The 16,051-nt window shown below is 38.7% G+C and overlaps 1 protein-coding gene across 2 annotated transcripts; it reads left to right on the top strand.

Moving 5' to 3' along the window:
* The first annotated feature begins 240 nt into the window (after positions 1 to 240).
* On the top strand, positions 241 to 5,453 carry LOC135216037 (uncharacterized). Of its 2 annotated transcripts, none has more exons than XM_064250983.1 (2): positions 241 to 307; positions 3,734 to 5,453. In XM_064250983.1, the coding sequence occupies exons 1-2, from the start codon at positions 293 to 295 to the stop codon at positions 4,766 to 4,768; spliced, it is 1,050 nt and encodes a 349-aa protein (XP_064107053.1). In that variant the 5' UTR covers positions 241 to 292; the 3' UTR covers positions 4,769 to 5,453. The 2 variants fall into 2 exon arrangements, with proteins under 2 accessions (XP_064107053.1, XP_064107052.1); XM_064250982.1 differs by lacking the exon at positions 241 to 307 and adding an exon at positions 879 to 1,157.
* Positions 5,454 to 16,051: the final 10,598 nt, after the last annotated feature.

Here is a 16,051-nt window from a genome sequence, read left to right as displayed (position 1 = left end):
CCATGGCTCACCTGACATCGCCTGTTGAATTCCAGACCAAATATATAATGCCTGACTGCCGCTTACGCCAAACCGATAAGGCGAGCTGCAAGTTTAAGTAAGGCTCGGGGCCGGCACAAAGGTTATCAGCTGTCATTTCTCTTTTTAACGTCAAATGTCAAGCCGGATCATAGAATTAACTCCGGAAAGTACCTCTGGCAACCAAGGGCGTCGCTACATACAAAATGCAATCACAAACGCTAGAATAGGTCACTTCGTCCCCCGCCTTTGTTTCCATAAGGACTGGCTCGTCATGAGGTCCCGCATGGTGAGTGTCTGATTTCCCTACGTGACTTAGTCTATACCAGCTCTAATTTTTATGGCAGTAGAAGGATGCGTGTAATTTCAGATTTGGAGGGAAGATATATATTTACTGCATGCGTCTGTCCAAATACACTTCATATCTTAGATGTGTACTCGTACTTTAAGAAATACTTATATTTCTCTTTTAGAGATTAAATATTCTCAATATGAATTTATAGGTTAAGGATAGTTATGAAGACTGGACAAGATTACTTTTGCCAAGATCATATTATTATGTCATCATAATACTATGAAGACACCATTATGCGCTGGTCACTATTACGTGGTTCCTCCCGTGTTGATGCCTCGGCCAAGGTCAACATAGCAAGGCAGCAGGGCAGGCCTAGCGAGCCTTAAATGAGAAAGTGAAAATGTCAGCGGGTTACAGACGTCACGTTCCACGAAGCAGCAGTACGAACGGAAAACGGCCCACGAGAGTATCCACGTAAAGAGGAGGAGGCATGGGCGGACGTAGGCGGGATTTTGTCACTGGAAGAGTTACTAAAGGGGCCGAGCCTCAGGAAAGGGGCGGCGTGGGAGGAGGTCTTCGATTAAAACTATTATCACTGATTGGTTCGTAGTGGATGATGTCAAGGGCTTGAGGAGGGGCATCGGCCGAGAGAGCTTTGCAATTGAGGGGAACGTCACGGCAACTTCATTTGGAGATGTGAAGTAAATGCAATAGGGCCTGCTCTTGGTCAGTTAGCTCTCTGTCTCTGTTCACACAACTTGGCATACTTACCACATATCTGATAAACACCTCAATGGGTTTTTGTGACAAATCTCGACACTCGCCTGCTTTTAATGGAATACCGGTAATGCAGCTTAAGCTTTGTAGCCTGGTATGATATTAACAGAAATAGTCACCTTTGATCATCTCATATCTTTTTTTTTTTTCTGTAGGCCACTGGTAGACTTCCTCAGGAGTTGATCAAACTTTCAACTTCTTCTATTACTAACAATATCTATGATAACTGTGTCAGATTTGGTTCTCGTTTGGTTTTTGATGGCCAACGTTGTTCTCAGTTTCATCATTCTTTTGCCGAACTGAACTGTTTTTACAAATTCGTGATCGAATGACCGTTCTGCCACCTGTTTGTTATTGGAGTTTTACTGGGAAGGTCAAGAAATTATCTTGCTGTAGTGTTTCTGTCACTAGCCCATAATGTTCAGTAATATATATATATATATAATATATAAATATATTATTAATTAATATAGTATATAATTTATATTATATATATTATACATTATATATACGAATATGTCATAAAATGTAAACACTTATATGTGTATATTTGACCTTGGCAAAATTCCCTATTTCGTTGTCCGGACTAACGGGACATCCACGTTTTGCTTAAGTGAACGACGAATCAGTGCCGCGCTGTGTTTATTACATTCGTCTCTATTGCTTTCAACGCAGTTACCTCACGTCGGGTGCTGACCTCATGCCCGGTGCTCTTAGCTACCCTCGATCTTTCACCACAGCGTCTGTAGTACTCTTTACCCCGGCCTCGTACCCAAAACAAATCCAGACCTTGAATGCGAAAGTATACGCTAGAATCACTTTCTCTTCTCATTGGTGCATGTTTAGACGCCAACGATTCATTTGTTAATTATTGGTCACTGTCTAGGCTCAATTTTACATTTTCGTCATCATATAAGGACATTTCATTTTGCGTAAACCTGATAGTCAAGTTCATACTTTCCTCTCACAAATTAAGGAGAAGAAACTAAAGGCAGTACGAATTCCTTCCTACCATTGCTTACAGAGAAGGGGAGTGTCCCTCGCCTCTGCCGCTCGTGAGCGACCTTGAAACTATACTTTCGTTTTGTTAATCTTTTTTTTAGTCTAAATCACCACCTATTTCGCAAGCTATTGCATCAGAGAAATAAGTATAACTTTTAAGGAACTTCCTCCTTAGATGTTTCCAATTATTTAATGCTATATATATATATATATTAGTATATATATATATATATATATATATATATACTGTTTTTCTCCATCTGTCCATCCGCCTGTGGTGTTTGCGCATGGTAACACTGCGTCACGTGCTTGAATAGTTACGCTATGTGTAAGTTTTGGGTAAATAAAAGGCTGTCTTGGTTTACATTTGCAACTGAAAAGTGTATTAATAATTTACTGTATGCTAATTACCCCGTTAATATTCAAAATAGGGGATTATTTAAAGCCCGGGACGCAGTGTTACCATGTGCAATTTACCATCCATTTATACTCGATCCTTAAATTGCTCTTCTTCCATCAACTCTGTTCTTGAGAGTATTTCCGATTATGGCTTCAACAATTGTTCCTGAGGCAGTTTCTCTCTCTCTCTCTCTCTCCACGCACAACCTCCAGTTGTCATTGTCGCTTGACGAGAACGTAATCAAATTACTCCTTGAGGGAGTTCATGTTCCAATAATGTAGGTGTGGCTTTTAAAGATTGCAAGTTCTTTCGTAATTCCTTCCAGCCGTTAAAGATTTGTGCAAGCTTCTCCTTTCGCTAATAGGAGTATTGCTCTATTATCTTGGTTCACTAATACAATTATACTTTTACATGTAGGGCAATCTATACCGGCGCGGCAAACTGAATTCATATGGAGTTTTTTCATCCATTTTCGATAAGACACTGCAAAATCTTCCCTGAACTCTATACATTTCATCAATGTCCATTTTAAAACAAATATATTTTTGTGGACTGGCAAGAGTTACGTAACTTTAAGCCTGTTCCACAGGGTAGCTTTCAGCCTCTATTCTAATAATACAGACTAATAATGAGTCATTATCAAATAATAATAATCTTATGTATGTTTTTGTATGTATCTGGAAAAAGGTGGTATTTCAGCTTTGAGCAATAATGAGTAATAACACGAAGCCCACGGATGGCCTTTCAAAACATATTTTCCTGCCCAGGAATCGGCCGTAGGTCACATTGTCATAATATTCAAACAGTAACATCTCAGTCGTCCCCTTCTAATGACTGTCTCATAATACTGCACTGATCATTAAGCCATGAAGAAAGTAATCATCCTGATTTGTATTACAACTTTTCATACCATATTTTCCTGTCAAGATCATCTTTCAATCTCAGTAGGAAAAGAAGAGAGTAGGTTAAGAGACACACCACATTTTATTTACGACGCGTTTCGTTGTTTCTTCATGACAACATTTTCAAGTAGCCTACGTCTATGGCAGTCTGAGCATCATATCTTCTTCGGATTACAGTGAAAGTAGACAGATGTTTTGGAAATCTCAATCTCAGTAGGAAAAGAAGAGCGTAGGTTAAGAGACACTACATTTTTTTTTATTTATAATCTTTCATTTAGGATTTGTTCTTGTAAATATAACAATACTTGGCCATTTACCCAGAAACTTCATTTCTTTCAGGTGCTGATATGTGCATTACTGCTACCTTTAGGGGTAACAGGGTTTCCGAATCCATCGGGAGGGCAGGCTTATCAACTTACATCTGTCCACAATGTAGAATCAAATGCAGATGAATCAGGAGGCATCTGGGACATTGCCTTCGCTCTCATGCCCCAGATTGAGAGCCTCGTACAGAACGTCACACAGCAGGCTTCGTCATCCAGTCTCAAGGATGCTGAACGCTTCAAGGATATCATACAACTGTTCATCCCCTTCATGAGGAAGACCCTCGAGTTTCAAGCTGAAGATGAGGGTCGCAAAGTCAGCGCTGATGAGTTCGAAGTACTTGATGCCGTGGAGTTTGCTTTGCATCACATTTCTCAATTAGCTTCATCAGCTATCGGAACAGGCTCCTCTTCAGGTGATAGCTTTGACCCCAGCAGCTTCCTCCCTGATTATACAGATCTTCTCTTAGACATTCCAGATGTTAATATACCACCTGTTGTTATACCAGAAACTAAAATTCCAGAACTGACAATTCCAGAAATTAACATTCCAGGAGGTTCTGATATTCCAGAGAAAAAAATAACTTTCCAAAACATTCCAGAAGTAAATATCCCAGGTAAAACTGTACCTGTGACAAGTGGTCCCCTAACTGACGGGCTTAGGAGAACAAAGCCTGCTACCAAAGGGTCTACCACTTCTAATAAGTCTCCCTCCAGAATTCTGCAGCCACAGACAACAACAGCTAAACCGATCCGGGCAACTACAACACAGAAGCCCGTGAAGCTGCGCCCAACAGAGCAAATGGTCAAGACACCAACGCCTGAAGGTGCACCGTCCAGAGGGCAGGCTAAAGGCCCCCGAAGGACTGCGCCTTCAAGTGTTCTTCGAGAGAAACTATTCGCCACTGAAGGTAGGACCCTCAACGCAGAAAATGAGGCGAAACAGACGCTGCCCTTCAGGCACGTACCCCAAAGCGGAGGGGATTCAGAACCGACTACAGTAGTCCATTCACTACCGGGTGGCGGTTTTTTCTACAGGGTTACGCAATAACGAATGTGACAAAAATCGACTGTCCTTCTTGGCTAGTTAAGAACGTAACAAATTTACTTGCCAAAGATGTATATTGACCAATACTGTTTGAGGATTTTTCCCTGCTTTATATTCGCTTGTATACTGACCACTGGGCATTATTCTCATACTTCAAGGGAGGACTGAGGAACGACCATCTTGAATGAAAGGATATTAAAGGATTTATCAATCTTCATTATCAATTTCGTTATAGTCAAAAATAGTTTTTCGTAAAAAAAAAAATTGTAATTGCAACGAATCTGTTTGAAATGTGCTCTCCACTTTTGTTAGCGGGATATAGCAGAAGAAATAAGGAAAAATAGCAAAATTTCAATTCTTCCTATGCGCCACATTAACTTTCAATTCTTTTAAGTGCCAAAGGAACTTGTTTTCTCAACTGCTCAAGTCTAATAATGCCCATATGTCACATTAAAGGTATGTTCAGATATATTCAGAAAATCAAAATGCCTTCAAAGAGAGATAGCAACATTGTAACTCACAAGGTCATAGTACTCCTAATTTTAAGTGAAACAGGATAAGCTTCTAACCATGTACATTAACATTGTAGTCTATGCTCTTACGATGTACCTGTAGATATGAATGTATATTTTCGTCCACAAAAATGTATTATTGACAAATAAAGAGCCTTTTATAGCTCGTAAATAATTGCAAATTAATGTTTTATTCTAATTCCGTTTTGAATGTTATGTTGCATTACTATTCAAATTTATGGCATACATGAACAAAATATGATGGGCACTCACGATATCAAATCCAGTCCAATATGAAAGTCGGTGGCTGACGTGTTTGTCTATGTTATTAAAGAGGAAAGAATCCATGCAACAAAATTAACAATTAAATAAGAAGAGTTTAACGGGGAAAAAGGGATGGACAGATCGTTCCTTGCGGTTACTCAGAAATGAAACTTGGTTGGTAAATGGAGACCCCCTGATAGCATAGCAATGTTTTTCTTATCTACGAGGCATCAGCATCTACAATTCTGCTGAGGGGATAACACAGTTAATTGACTGACTGATATGTTTCTGTGGGAGGGTCTACAGCTCTGCTAAGATCGTCCCACTGATTTACAGTAAAGATAACACAGTTAGTCGATTGACTGATATATTTCTGTGGGATGGTATCACTACCAGTTATGGTCATCAACCCCACAAAGGAAATGAAAGAAGTTTTGTTCTGACATCTCAGTATCTCTAGATAATGACTCTGACACTCTGCCTACCATAACGTGCTGATCTACTCTATGCTTATGTGATGACTGGCACCTAATTCAGTCAAATCTGAGAAAACTAGCTACAACCGGATTTGGGGGTGTAAATTTATTTCAAGGTTTCGCGATCAAGTTGTTGGTCAAGACTTAAGAGCAACAGTTACCAGAAAAGAACCTTAAGAAACACTAGAAAAAATACATGTTGTTGGTAAAGGCTTACAAGCATCAGTTACCAGATAACATCCTAACGAAACACTAGAAAAAAATTACCTTGCTTCTAATAAGAACAAAATTAGCTCTCTGCTATCTATCATTTAAAAAATTTGAAGAATATCAGGTCCCTATCTTTTAACAGCCAGTTACTGGTTTAAAAAAATAGTTATGTAGTATAAGGTAGGTAGTGAATTAATTTGAACTAGCTTGGGTTATATCCAATGTCCGCGCTGTCTTGGATTAAAGCTACAGGATACGAGACACCAAATTTTTCCAAATGAATACGAACATCATGAGGTAAGTGACTAGTGTGAGTAGTCGATAATTCTATGAAATATAATCATAATATTGATTTCGAAAGTCTGGGGAAGATCAGAGTGCTATATTTTTTTTAAAGATCAATAAAATGTTCTTATCACGTATAGGGAATGATCAATACAATTTCAAAAACGTTTGTATACCTTTGAATTAAGCTGACTTTATATGAGCAAGGGTTCTTAATCTTATGAGCGTTCTGTAAATCTGAAGACTGTTGTGACTGTATCTAATGTTTGCGAATAAACATCTTCTTATGCTCCATGGCCCCTCATACGCAGTGAATGTGTGGTATATGACAAAATCTTTGATTCTCATTCTTTGAGGATGGTGATTATCTTTGCCAGGTGGACACAGATTCGACCATTTTCTCACTCATGCAGTGTGTAATACTATGCTTAATTTTTATTCGTGGCCTGTAAAGTAAATTTCTTTCAGTTACTTTCAATTTAAATTTTTTTTATGGCACAAAAAAAAAAAAAACTGGTTAAGGTTTTTCTCGCTTCCACCAAAGGTTGTTATTATTCAAGTGGTACCTACCCCATAGGAGTTGTTTTTTTCTTTCTTTCCATGTATTTATTCGGCTGGATGCTCGTTTGGTGATTTGCAGGTCATTGCCTCACTTTTGGTGGGGACCGTTGGCTGAGGATGAAAGGGAGTATGTATTTGGCTCCTTACCTTGGAGGTTTCCCTGACCTAATCCCTGCAGGACGTTTTGAAAATTTGGAGATTCTCTTGGGAGAATATACACTCTAGAGGCCTTGCTGCATTTGAGGACACCCTTTTCACCTGTATTACGGAGGCCGTTGATGGTGGTACCTCCTCCTAATTACTGAAGTCGCTGTGGAAGCTGCAGCCTTGTTGTTTGAGAAACGTCTCCTGTGCTCTGGTCAGGCGCCCTTCCTGTGTGCTGTAGAGGGTACTATATCTACGTCTCTGCATCTCTGGACCTGCCTGCTGCCCTTGGGAAAGCATCTTGTCTTGTCCCTGGTCCTGCTTTCGTCCTGAAACCTCCGGAGTCTTGAAAAGGCCTGAATCTGTTCAGAATACTGGTAAGGATATACTGAATATATTCGTTATTGACGTAACTGACGCAGGTCAGTGTATCCTCCGGCTGCAGACCCCCCTTCATGATTCCGGAGCAGTTGACTGACAGCCGTGTGTGCATTTAGTGGTGTTATCGACCATATAGTGCATACGTGTAACCACCTTAGATGTTAGATCAAGTGATCTGTGATAAGTTATTTGTAATTATGTATGTAAATATTGAGTAATTGTATTGTATGGCCTAGGATTAAGGTTCTTTCCCTCTTTCATTATCTTCTCCAAAAGAATATTTTCAGGGCTTTCTAGAAATAGGCTGTTTTCCTTCCAACTCCTGATTACTCTCTTGTTCTATCGTGTGAATGTGAATATTTTTAGGTAAAGTATTTTGTAAAAACTAATCAGTTTTTTTTCTTTGTGATTTTAACTTAAGATTTATTTATAATAAATACTAAAGTTTTCATTGATATTTTCGTTATCCTCTTTGAATGTTGTTGTTGTTTTTCACTGTCTGGAGATCTTGCCCCTTGGCTTTAAATGCTAACCTTCGTGGCACTGATCGTTAAAAGAAAAGAGCCCGTTCTTGCTACTTATAATACTTTTAAACAGTTATTATAAAATATGTTCATAACATATTTTATAATAAATACTAAAGTTTTCATTGATATTTTCGTTATCCTCTTTGAAGGTTATTGCTGTTTTTCACTGCCTAGAGATCTTGCCCCTTGGCTTTAAATGCTAAACTTTGTGCCACTTATAATATTTTTAAATAGTTGTAACTAATGTCCATAACATATTTTGGCGACCTCTAGCCAGGATCATTCAAGGGTGCATTCAAAGAGGTGTTTAGGTCAGTGGATGGGCTTAGGTAGATTATTTTCAGTTCCACCCCACTTAGTATATAATTATGCATTATTTTGATGAGGAGGAGACTGCTGCTGTCCAGTTTTTGGCAGACCCTGATTGGGAGAGGAATCTCTTTGATCTAAAACGAGATCAGTTATGGATATAAGGTGAATTTCTAGGTTTGAGTGTGTCTCCAAAGGTTCAGAAAGGTCAGCTCTTATTTGAGGTAATTAAAGTTGGTAAGTTGTTTAAAGAAACCTTAGGTAGCATCAGTGATGAGGAAATAGGGAATACGTAGTAATAAAAATGGTGAAAATAAGGTGGTGGTTGGTGCCAGAGATGTTGAGGAAAAAGACAATGTTAGTAATAAAAATGGCAGTGGAAATAATGATATAAATGATGGTCAGGTAAACCAACTGAAATTGGATATTTTGAAGGAGCAATCCAAGATTAAAGAGTTGGAGTTTAAAGCCCTTCAGCTACAGGCTGAAGAAAGGGCGAAGGAAAGGGATCATGAAATCCAATTGTTAAAATTGCAGATGTCAGCTGATAGTAGTAATAGTAGTGGTGATAATGATAGATTTAACCTGTTAAGCGCCCTTAAACTGGTTCCCCAATTTAATGAAGACTTTTCCGAATTCTTCATTTCTTTTAAAAGAATTGCTAAGAAGTTGAATTGGCCTCGGGGCATGTGGACCACTTTGATCCAGTGTCACTTAAAAGTTAAGTCCCAGCGTGTGTACAATACACTTAACGAGGGATTGTCATCTGATTATGACTGTGAAAGCGATAAATCCTGAAAGCTTACGATCTCGTTCCAGAGCCATACAGACAAAAGTTTAGGAACTTTTTAAAAAGAGTCCGGATATGAATTCGCCTGAAAGAAATAACAGTTCATAGACGACTGGTTAAAGTCTAAGGAGGTTGACACGTTCGAAAAATTTAGGGAGTTAATTTTGACCAAAGAATTTAAGAGGTCTGTGTCAAGGGAGCTAAAGATTCATTTGGAGGAGTTAAAGATTGATTCTTTACAGGAGGTGGCAATTGCCTCTGATGAGTACTCCCTTGCACACAGGCAAGACCCGGTAAAGAAAGATATGTCTAAAAAGTTCTCTCTTCGTAATGGAAATATTTGGCAGGGAAAACCTTATCAGAAAAGGTATACTGATTTTGATAAAAATTCTACTGATTTTGATAAAAATGCAAGTGTGAACCGTAATGTAAATAGCAGTAAAAACGGTAGTGTAGAATCGCGTAGTTAATGAATAGTAGTATGTCTGGTGGTGGTAGTGGATGCAGAGAATATCAGGAGTCTGGGTTAAGTTGTTATTGGTGTAATAGGAAGGGTCATATAAAAGCAAATTGCTTTGCTAGGAAAAATTACCTAGAAAGGAATACGGAACCCGTTAATGATGTTTCTGCCGAGACGTCTCGAAAGAAAGATGTATCGAATGGAAAAAAAGTGACTAAAACTTGCTAAATACATATCGAATGGGACTATTTTCACTGATGTTGACACACGAATAGGATTTTGTGTTAAGATTCTTCATGACACTGGTGCAGGGCAATCTTTAATTTCAAAAAAGTCTGTACCTAATGGGTTTGAATTTTCAAATAATGATTTTGTAATTCTGGGAGGATTTCCTAACATGATTGCTTCTTATCCTCTCGAAACCATGTATCTAGAAACTGAGTATTACGAGGGTACAGTAAAACTGGCAGTGGTCGACAGTTTACCTGTTCCCGGTATTGACATGTTATTTGCTAATGATTTGGTGTTACATGATGAGGCAAATTATTTCCCAATTTTGACTGTTACTGAGATAGAGGATGATGTGTATTGTGTTGATGTTTCTCTGTGGGAACCAACCTCTGTTATTATTTGTTCTCGTGCTCGAGAGATTGATCTCGATAATGTTAATTTAGACTTTGATGAAATGAATGGACAAACGACTGACACAGTAACGAGTAATTGTAGTAATAGTAGTAGAGATATTTTGTTTAATGATATTGAATGGAATGTCGAGGCTTTAAAAGAAGCCCAACCAAATGAGTTTTCTGCTTTTGATGATTTTGATCTTGATGATTTATCAAAACCTGTTTTTCTTCAACAAGGTTTGGTGTATAGGGTCAGTAGGTCAGTTAATGCGCCTGCTGACCAGGTTGAGGTTTTAAGGCAACTGGTAATTCCAGAACGATACCGTTCTATGTTATTATTTTTAGCACATGAGATTAACCTTTCAGGGCATTTCGGGGTCAGGAAAACTTTTCAGAAACTTGCTGAACATTTTTTCTGGCATGGAATACGTCGTGATGTAAAGCAACATGTATTATCTTGTAAGTTTGTCAACTCGTGGGGAAGCCGAATCAGAAAATTCCAAAAGCTCCTTTAATTCCTATTCCGTCAGTGGGGGAACCTTTCAGGGACGTGATTGCTGATGTTGTTGGTCCTTTACCACAGACGCATGGGGGACATGAATATATTTTGACAATGGTTGACAGGATGTCACGATTCCCTGAGGCTGTCCCGCTGCGGAGTATTTGAGGGGAGAAAAATGTCGAGGCGCTGGTTGGCTTCTTTACGAGGTTTAGTATTCCCAAAATCATTCAAAGTGACTGTGGTACGAACTTTACAAGTAGGTATTTTAAGCGAAAAATGAATGAGTTAGGGATTGATCATGTTACTTCCTCCCTTATCACCCTGAAAGTCAGGGCCAAGTGGAGAGATTCCACCAAACCCTGAAACCTATCTTTAAAAAATTTTGCTTGGAAACAGGTTGTGAATGGGATAAAGAGATCCCTTATGCTTTATTTGCAATCAGGTCAACGCCTAATGAGACTTTGGGTTTCTCTCCCTTTCAGCTTATATTTGGACATGTGTTTGTGGTTCATTGGATGTTGTGAGAGAGAACAGGGAGGGAGAAACCCCAGAAATTAATGTTTTACATTATGTATCTTAATTTGCAGGAGAAATTGCGTAGAGCTTGGACCTTTGCCCGGGAAAATTTAACAAAGGCTCAAGCTACTATGAAAACAAATTATGATGTTGGAACCCAAATGAGACATTTTGATCCAGGACACAGTACTGGTACTGCTTCCCATGCCTGGATATCCACTAAAAGGCAAAATTCTCAGGTCCGTGGAAGGTACTCAAGAAATTGAATAATGTTAATTACCTTATTGAGAACCCTGAAAGACGTCGAAAAACCCAAATTTGTCACATCAATATGTTAAACCTTTTGTCAGTAGAGAAGTAGAGGTAGATGTAGAACCAGTGTCACTGGTAGAGGTAGAGGTAGATCCTATGGTAGACATTAAATTATCTGTGGGGCCTGATGGTCTGTCTAATAATTCGAGTACTATTCTTAATAACCTTGATGTTAAATTTCAGCACCTGGATAAGGACAAAGTAACATCCTTAACAATGTTAATTAATGATTATTAAGATTTATTTCAGGATTCACCAGGACGAACTAATATTTTAGAACACGATGTTGATGTAGGGGAGGCACGACCTATTAAACAAAGTCTGTATAGGTTAAACCCCTGCAAAAGGGACATCATGAAAGACGAAGTGAAGTATATGCTGGACCACGATCTCGTAGAGCCCAGTTTTCCCCGATACTTTATCGAGAGCCTTCGAGAAGGTTTAATTTGTTTAGAAGTAGTTAACGCTTCAAGAATGCCTCAATATTAACTATTTTTCTTATTTTTCAGGTCCAATACGTATTTACACTGCTTTTACTTATTTTTTTTCTCTCCCTCTCTTTTGTTAGAGTAGTGAACTTGATACAAAGTTTTTTTATTTAATTCAAATAGATTTTATTATAGTTTAAGTTTTTGAAAATTAAGTTAATTCTTTCATTTAAAAAATAATTATTTTTTTTCCTTTTGGTGGGAAGCTGTAAAAATATGCATAATTTTTATTCGTGGCCTGTAAAGTAAATTTCTTTCAGTTTACTTTCAATTTAAATTTTTTTTATGGCACAAAAAAAAGACTGGTTAAGGTTTTTCTCGCTCCCACCAAAGATTGTTATTATTCAAGTGGTACCTAGCTCATGAGAGTTGTTTTTTTTCTTTCTTTCCATGTATTTATTCGGCTGGATGCTCGTTTGGTGATTTGCAGGTCGTTGCCTCACTTTTGGTGGGGACCGTTGGCTGAGGATGAAAGGGAGTATGTATTCGGCTCCTTACCTTGGAGGTTTCCCTGACCTAATCTCTGCAGGACGTTTTGAAAATTTGGAGATTCTCTTGGGAGAATATACACTCTAGAGGCCTTGCTGCATTTGAGGACCCCCTTTTCACCTGTATTACGGAGCCCGTTGATGGTGTACCTCCTCCTAATTACTGAAGTCGCTGTGGAAGCTGCAGCCTTGTTGTTTGAGAAACGTCTCCTGTGCTCTGGTCGGGCGCCCTTCCTGTGTGCTGTAGAGGGTACTATATCTACGTCTCTGCATCTCTGGACCTGCCTGCTGCCCTTGGGAAAGCATCTTGTCTTGTCCCTGGTCCTGCTTTTGTCCTGAAACCTCCGGAGTCGTGAAAAGGCCCGAATCTGTTCAGAATACTGGTAAGGATATACTGAATATATTAGTTATTGACTTTACTGACGCGGGTCAGTGTATCCTCTGGCTGCAGACCCCCCTTCGTGATTCCGGAGCAATTGATTGACAGCCGTGTGTGCATTGAGTAGTGGTGTTATCAACCATATAGTGCATGCGTGTAACCACCTTAGATGTTAGATCAAGTGATCTGTGATAAGTTACTTGTAATTATGTATGTAAATATTGAGTAATTGTATGATCTAGGATTAAGGTTCTTTCCCTCTTTCATTATCTTCTCCAAAAGAACATTTTCAGGGCCTTCTAGAAATAGGCTGTTTTCCTTCCTCCTCCTAATTACTGTCTCTTGTTCTATCGTGTGAACGAGGATATTTTTAGGTAAAGTATTTTGTAAACCCTAATCAGTTTTTTTCTTTGTGGGTTTAACTTAAGATTTATTTATAATAAATACTGAAGTTTTCATTGATATTTTCGTTATCCTCATTGAATGTTATTGTTGTTTTTACTGTCTGGAGATCTTGCCCCTTGGCTTTAAATGCTAACCTTTGTGCCACTGATTGTTAAAAGAAAAGAGCCTGTTCTTGCCACTTATAATACTTTTAAATAGTTGTGATTAATGTTCATAAGTGTCATAGTTAATCTCCCCTTCTCCAACAAAAGGGATAATTAATTTTCCCTTCTCCAACAAAAGGGATAGTTAATTTCCCCTTCTCCAACAAAAGGGATGAGTCAATAATGTATGAAAATTCACAAAACCTACTAAGTGGGTCAAATGCCGTCAATTACTGCAGTATTAACGTGGAAGAAGAATTAGGTCATTCAAAAAAAAATGACAACAAATTATAAGAACAAGCAATATGAAACCCAGCATCCAATCTGGAATACGATATGAAACAAAAAGTCTGTTGTTAGTGATCCAATGAAGTCTCTAGATTCCTTCCCCATTGAATTCACATTTATTTAAGAATGGTTTATGGTGCCAAGTAATATCAAGGCATCTGTGAGTCCATTTGAGATGGCCATAAAACTAAGTTACCAAGAAGAAACTGGAATGCCAGACACACTGAAGAATGTACTGATGGTGGCCGTGTTATGATAAAAAATAAAGCAGCAGTTGCACATTGCTGAAGGTTTACTAAAACTTGTCATCAGGAGTTTGCGAATTGGCTGATTGAATTGTACGACCTTTTATACACATGCATATATACTAAACCCCCTCTACTCTCTCTCTTTTTCCTGTTAAGATAGTTGCTTCAGTTACATTGCCCAGCATTTTGGACATTTTATATTTCACCACTTCTTACCCCCATTCCTATTGGGGTTGAACTTGCCTTTGGAGCTTCAGAAGTGTCACTATTCATCTCAGCGACCTCTTCCTATCAGGGGTGAACTTAAGCTTAATGGACATCAGGAATGTATGTATTTGTCTCAGCAACTTTGAAAACTATAAATTACACACTAATATCTGTTGTTTGGGGTTATTTTTATATGTTATCCCATTTCCACCCCTTCTCACACCACTTTCCTACTGGCACTGAAGTTGGACTTGAAGGCCATTGGGAGTATCACTATTCATCTCAGCAACCTCAAAAACCTAACATTTCATATGTCACCCTCTTCCCAACCCATTCCCAACCCGAACTATGGATTAGACACCAATATCTGCCATTTTCAGTTTCTTTACATGTCACCCCTTCTCACCTGCCCTTCCTATCAGGGCTGAACTCGACTTAAATGGCATCAGAAGTGTCACTATTCATCTCAGCTACCTAGAAAACTAAGGATTTATGCACCCCCTTCCTACCCCTTTTCACTGCCCCTCAGTTTTGGGGCTGAACTTGAATTGAAGGTCATCGGGAGTGTCACCATTCATCTCAGCGACCTCGAAAACTATGGTTTAAACACTATTATCTGTCATTTTCGGCTATTTTCACGTCACCCCCCTCCCACCCCTTTTCAAACCCCCTCCCTATAGGGGCTGAACTTGACTTGAAGACCATCGGGAATGTCACTATTAATCTCAGCAACCTCAAAAACTATGGATTAGACACTAAAATCTGTAGTTTTCGGTTATTTTTGCTTTTAACCACTTTCTCACCCTGCGTCCCCACACCCACTCCTTGCTCGATATATATATATATATATATATATTTATATTTTCTTTCGTCTTTTCATTAATAATAATTTTTGTTGGGGAAATTTGTGTAAAAATACATGATATTAAATTGTATATGCTCCCGGGTTTTTTTTCAAAATGTACTGTTTTCTGGAAGAATAACTTGTTTACTGCGGGTATCCTTCAAGGTGTGGCTAGCCTCTGGCAACTCCTCCTCTCTGTAGAGTGAAAATCGCCCTTATGGCTAATCTGGTAGTGTCAGTTTGTATATTAAGCCTTCTTTTGACTGTGTTGTTCTTTTGTAAAATCAGTTTGCCTCGGTAAAGGGTCCGAATAGGACCAAAAGTACTTGGCTATCTCGCTTTTTTCATTTTTTCCTTCGTGGCAAAAAACCTTTATTTATACATAGCATCACGTTTTATATACTTCGTGATCAAGTTATTCATATATATGTAATAGTGTGGCACAGTGTCGTTATTCCAAAAGACAATAACTTAATAATACTTAAGAAAAAGGCATGAAACGGATAATAAGGAAGAAAGGAGAAAAGGGAATAAGATAATTATTTTTCTTAGAGAAGGGATTTTGTTACTCCAAACATTAGGCTTTTAGCCATCAGACATCTGGTTTTCATCTCCCCCAAAAAAGCCTCTGTCCGTACCAGCGATTAGTGACCAACAAGAGATTATAGCCGACGAGGGATATCGCCCAGGCATATTCGAGAGATTGGAAACTACTCTCATTAGAGCCTATGACTAATCGGCGTTCCCTTCGTGAACAGGTCAGAGAGAGCCATCTGGCATACGTTAAAAAGGAATTCTATGACCCGTTGTTCAAAGGAGGGGAGTGCCTAATTCTTCAGAGCTCCACCCTTCCAAAGGTAGGCCTCTAGTATCGACGAATCAAAAGCCATGAGTGTTGGTCATAAGACAGCCCAAAAGGAG

This window comes from Macrobrachium nipponense, chromosome 6, assembly GCF_015104395.2.
Source record: "Macrobrachium nipponense isolate FS-2020 chromosome 6, ASM1510439v2, whole genome shotgun sequence".
NCBI lineage: Eukaryota > Metazoa > Arthropoda > Malacostraca > Decapoda > Palaemonidae > Macrobrachium > Macrobrachium nipponense.
This window is presented reverse-complemented; position numbering and strand designations above follow the sequence as displayed.

What these genes read in the sequence shown, in the direction of transcription:
- LOC135216037 (XM_064250982.1), top strand. Translation starts at nt 1,107, where the DNA reads ATGGGTTTTTGTGACAAATCTCGACACTCGCCTGCTTTTAATGGAATA. An exon ending in CTGCTTTTAATGGAATACCG is followed by an intron (nt 1,158 to 3,733) that starts GTAATGCAGCTT and finishes CATTTCTTTCAG; the next exon opens with GTGCTGATATGTGCATTACT.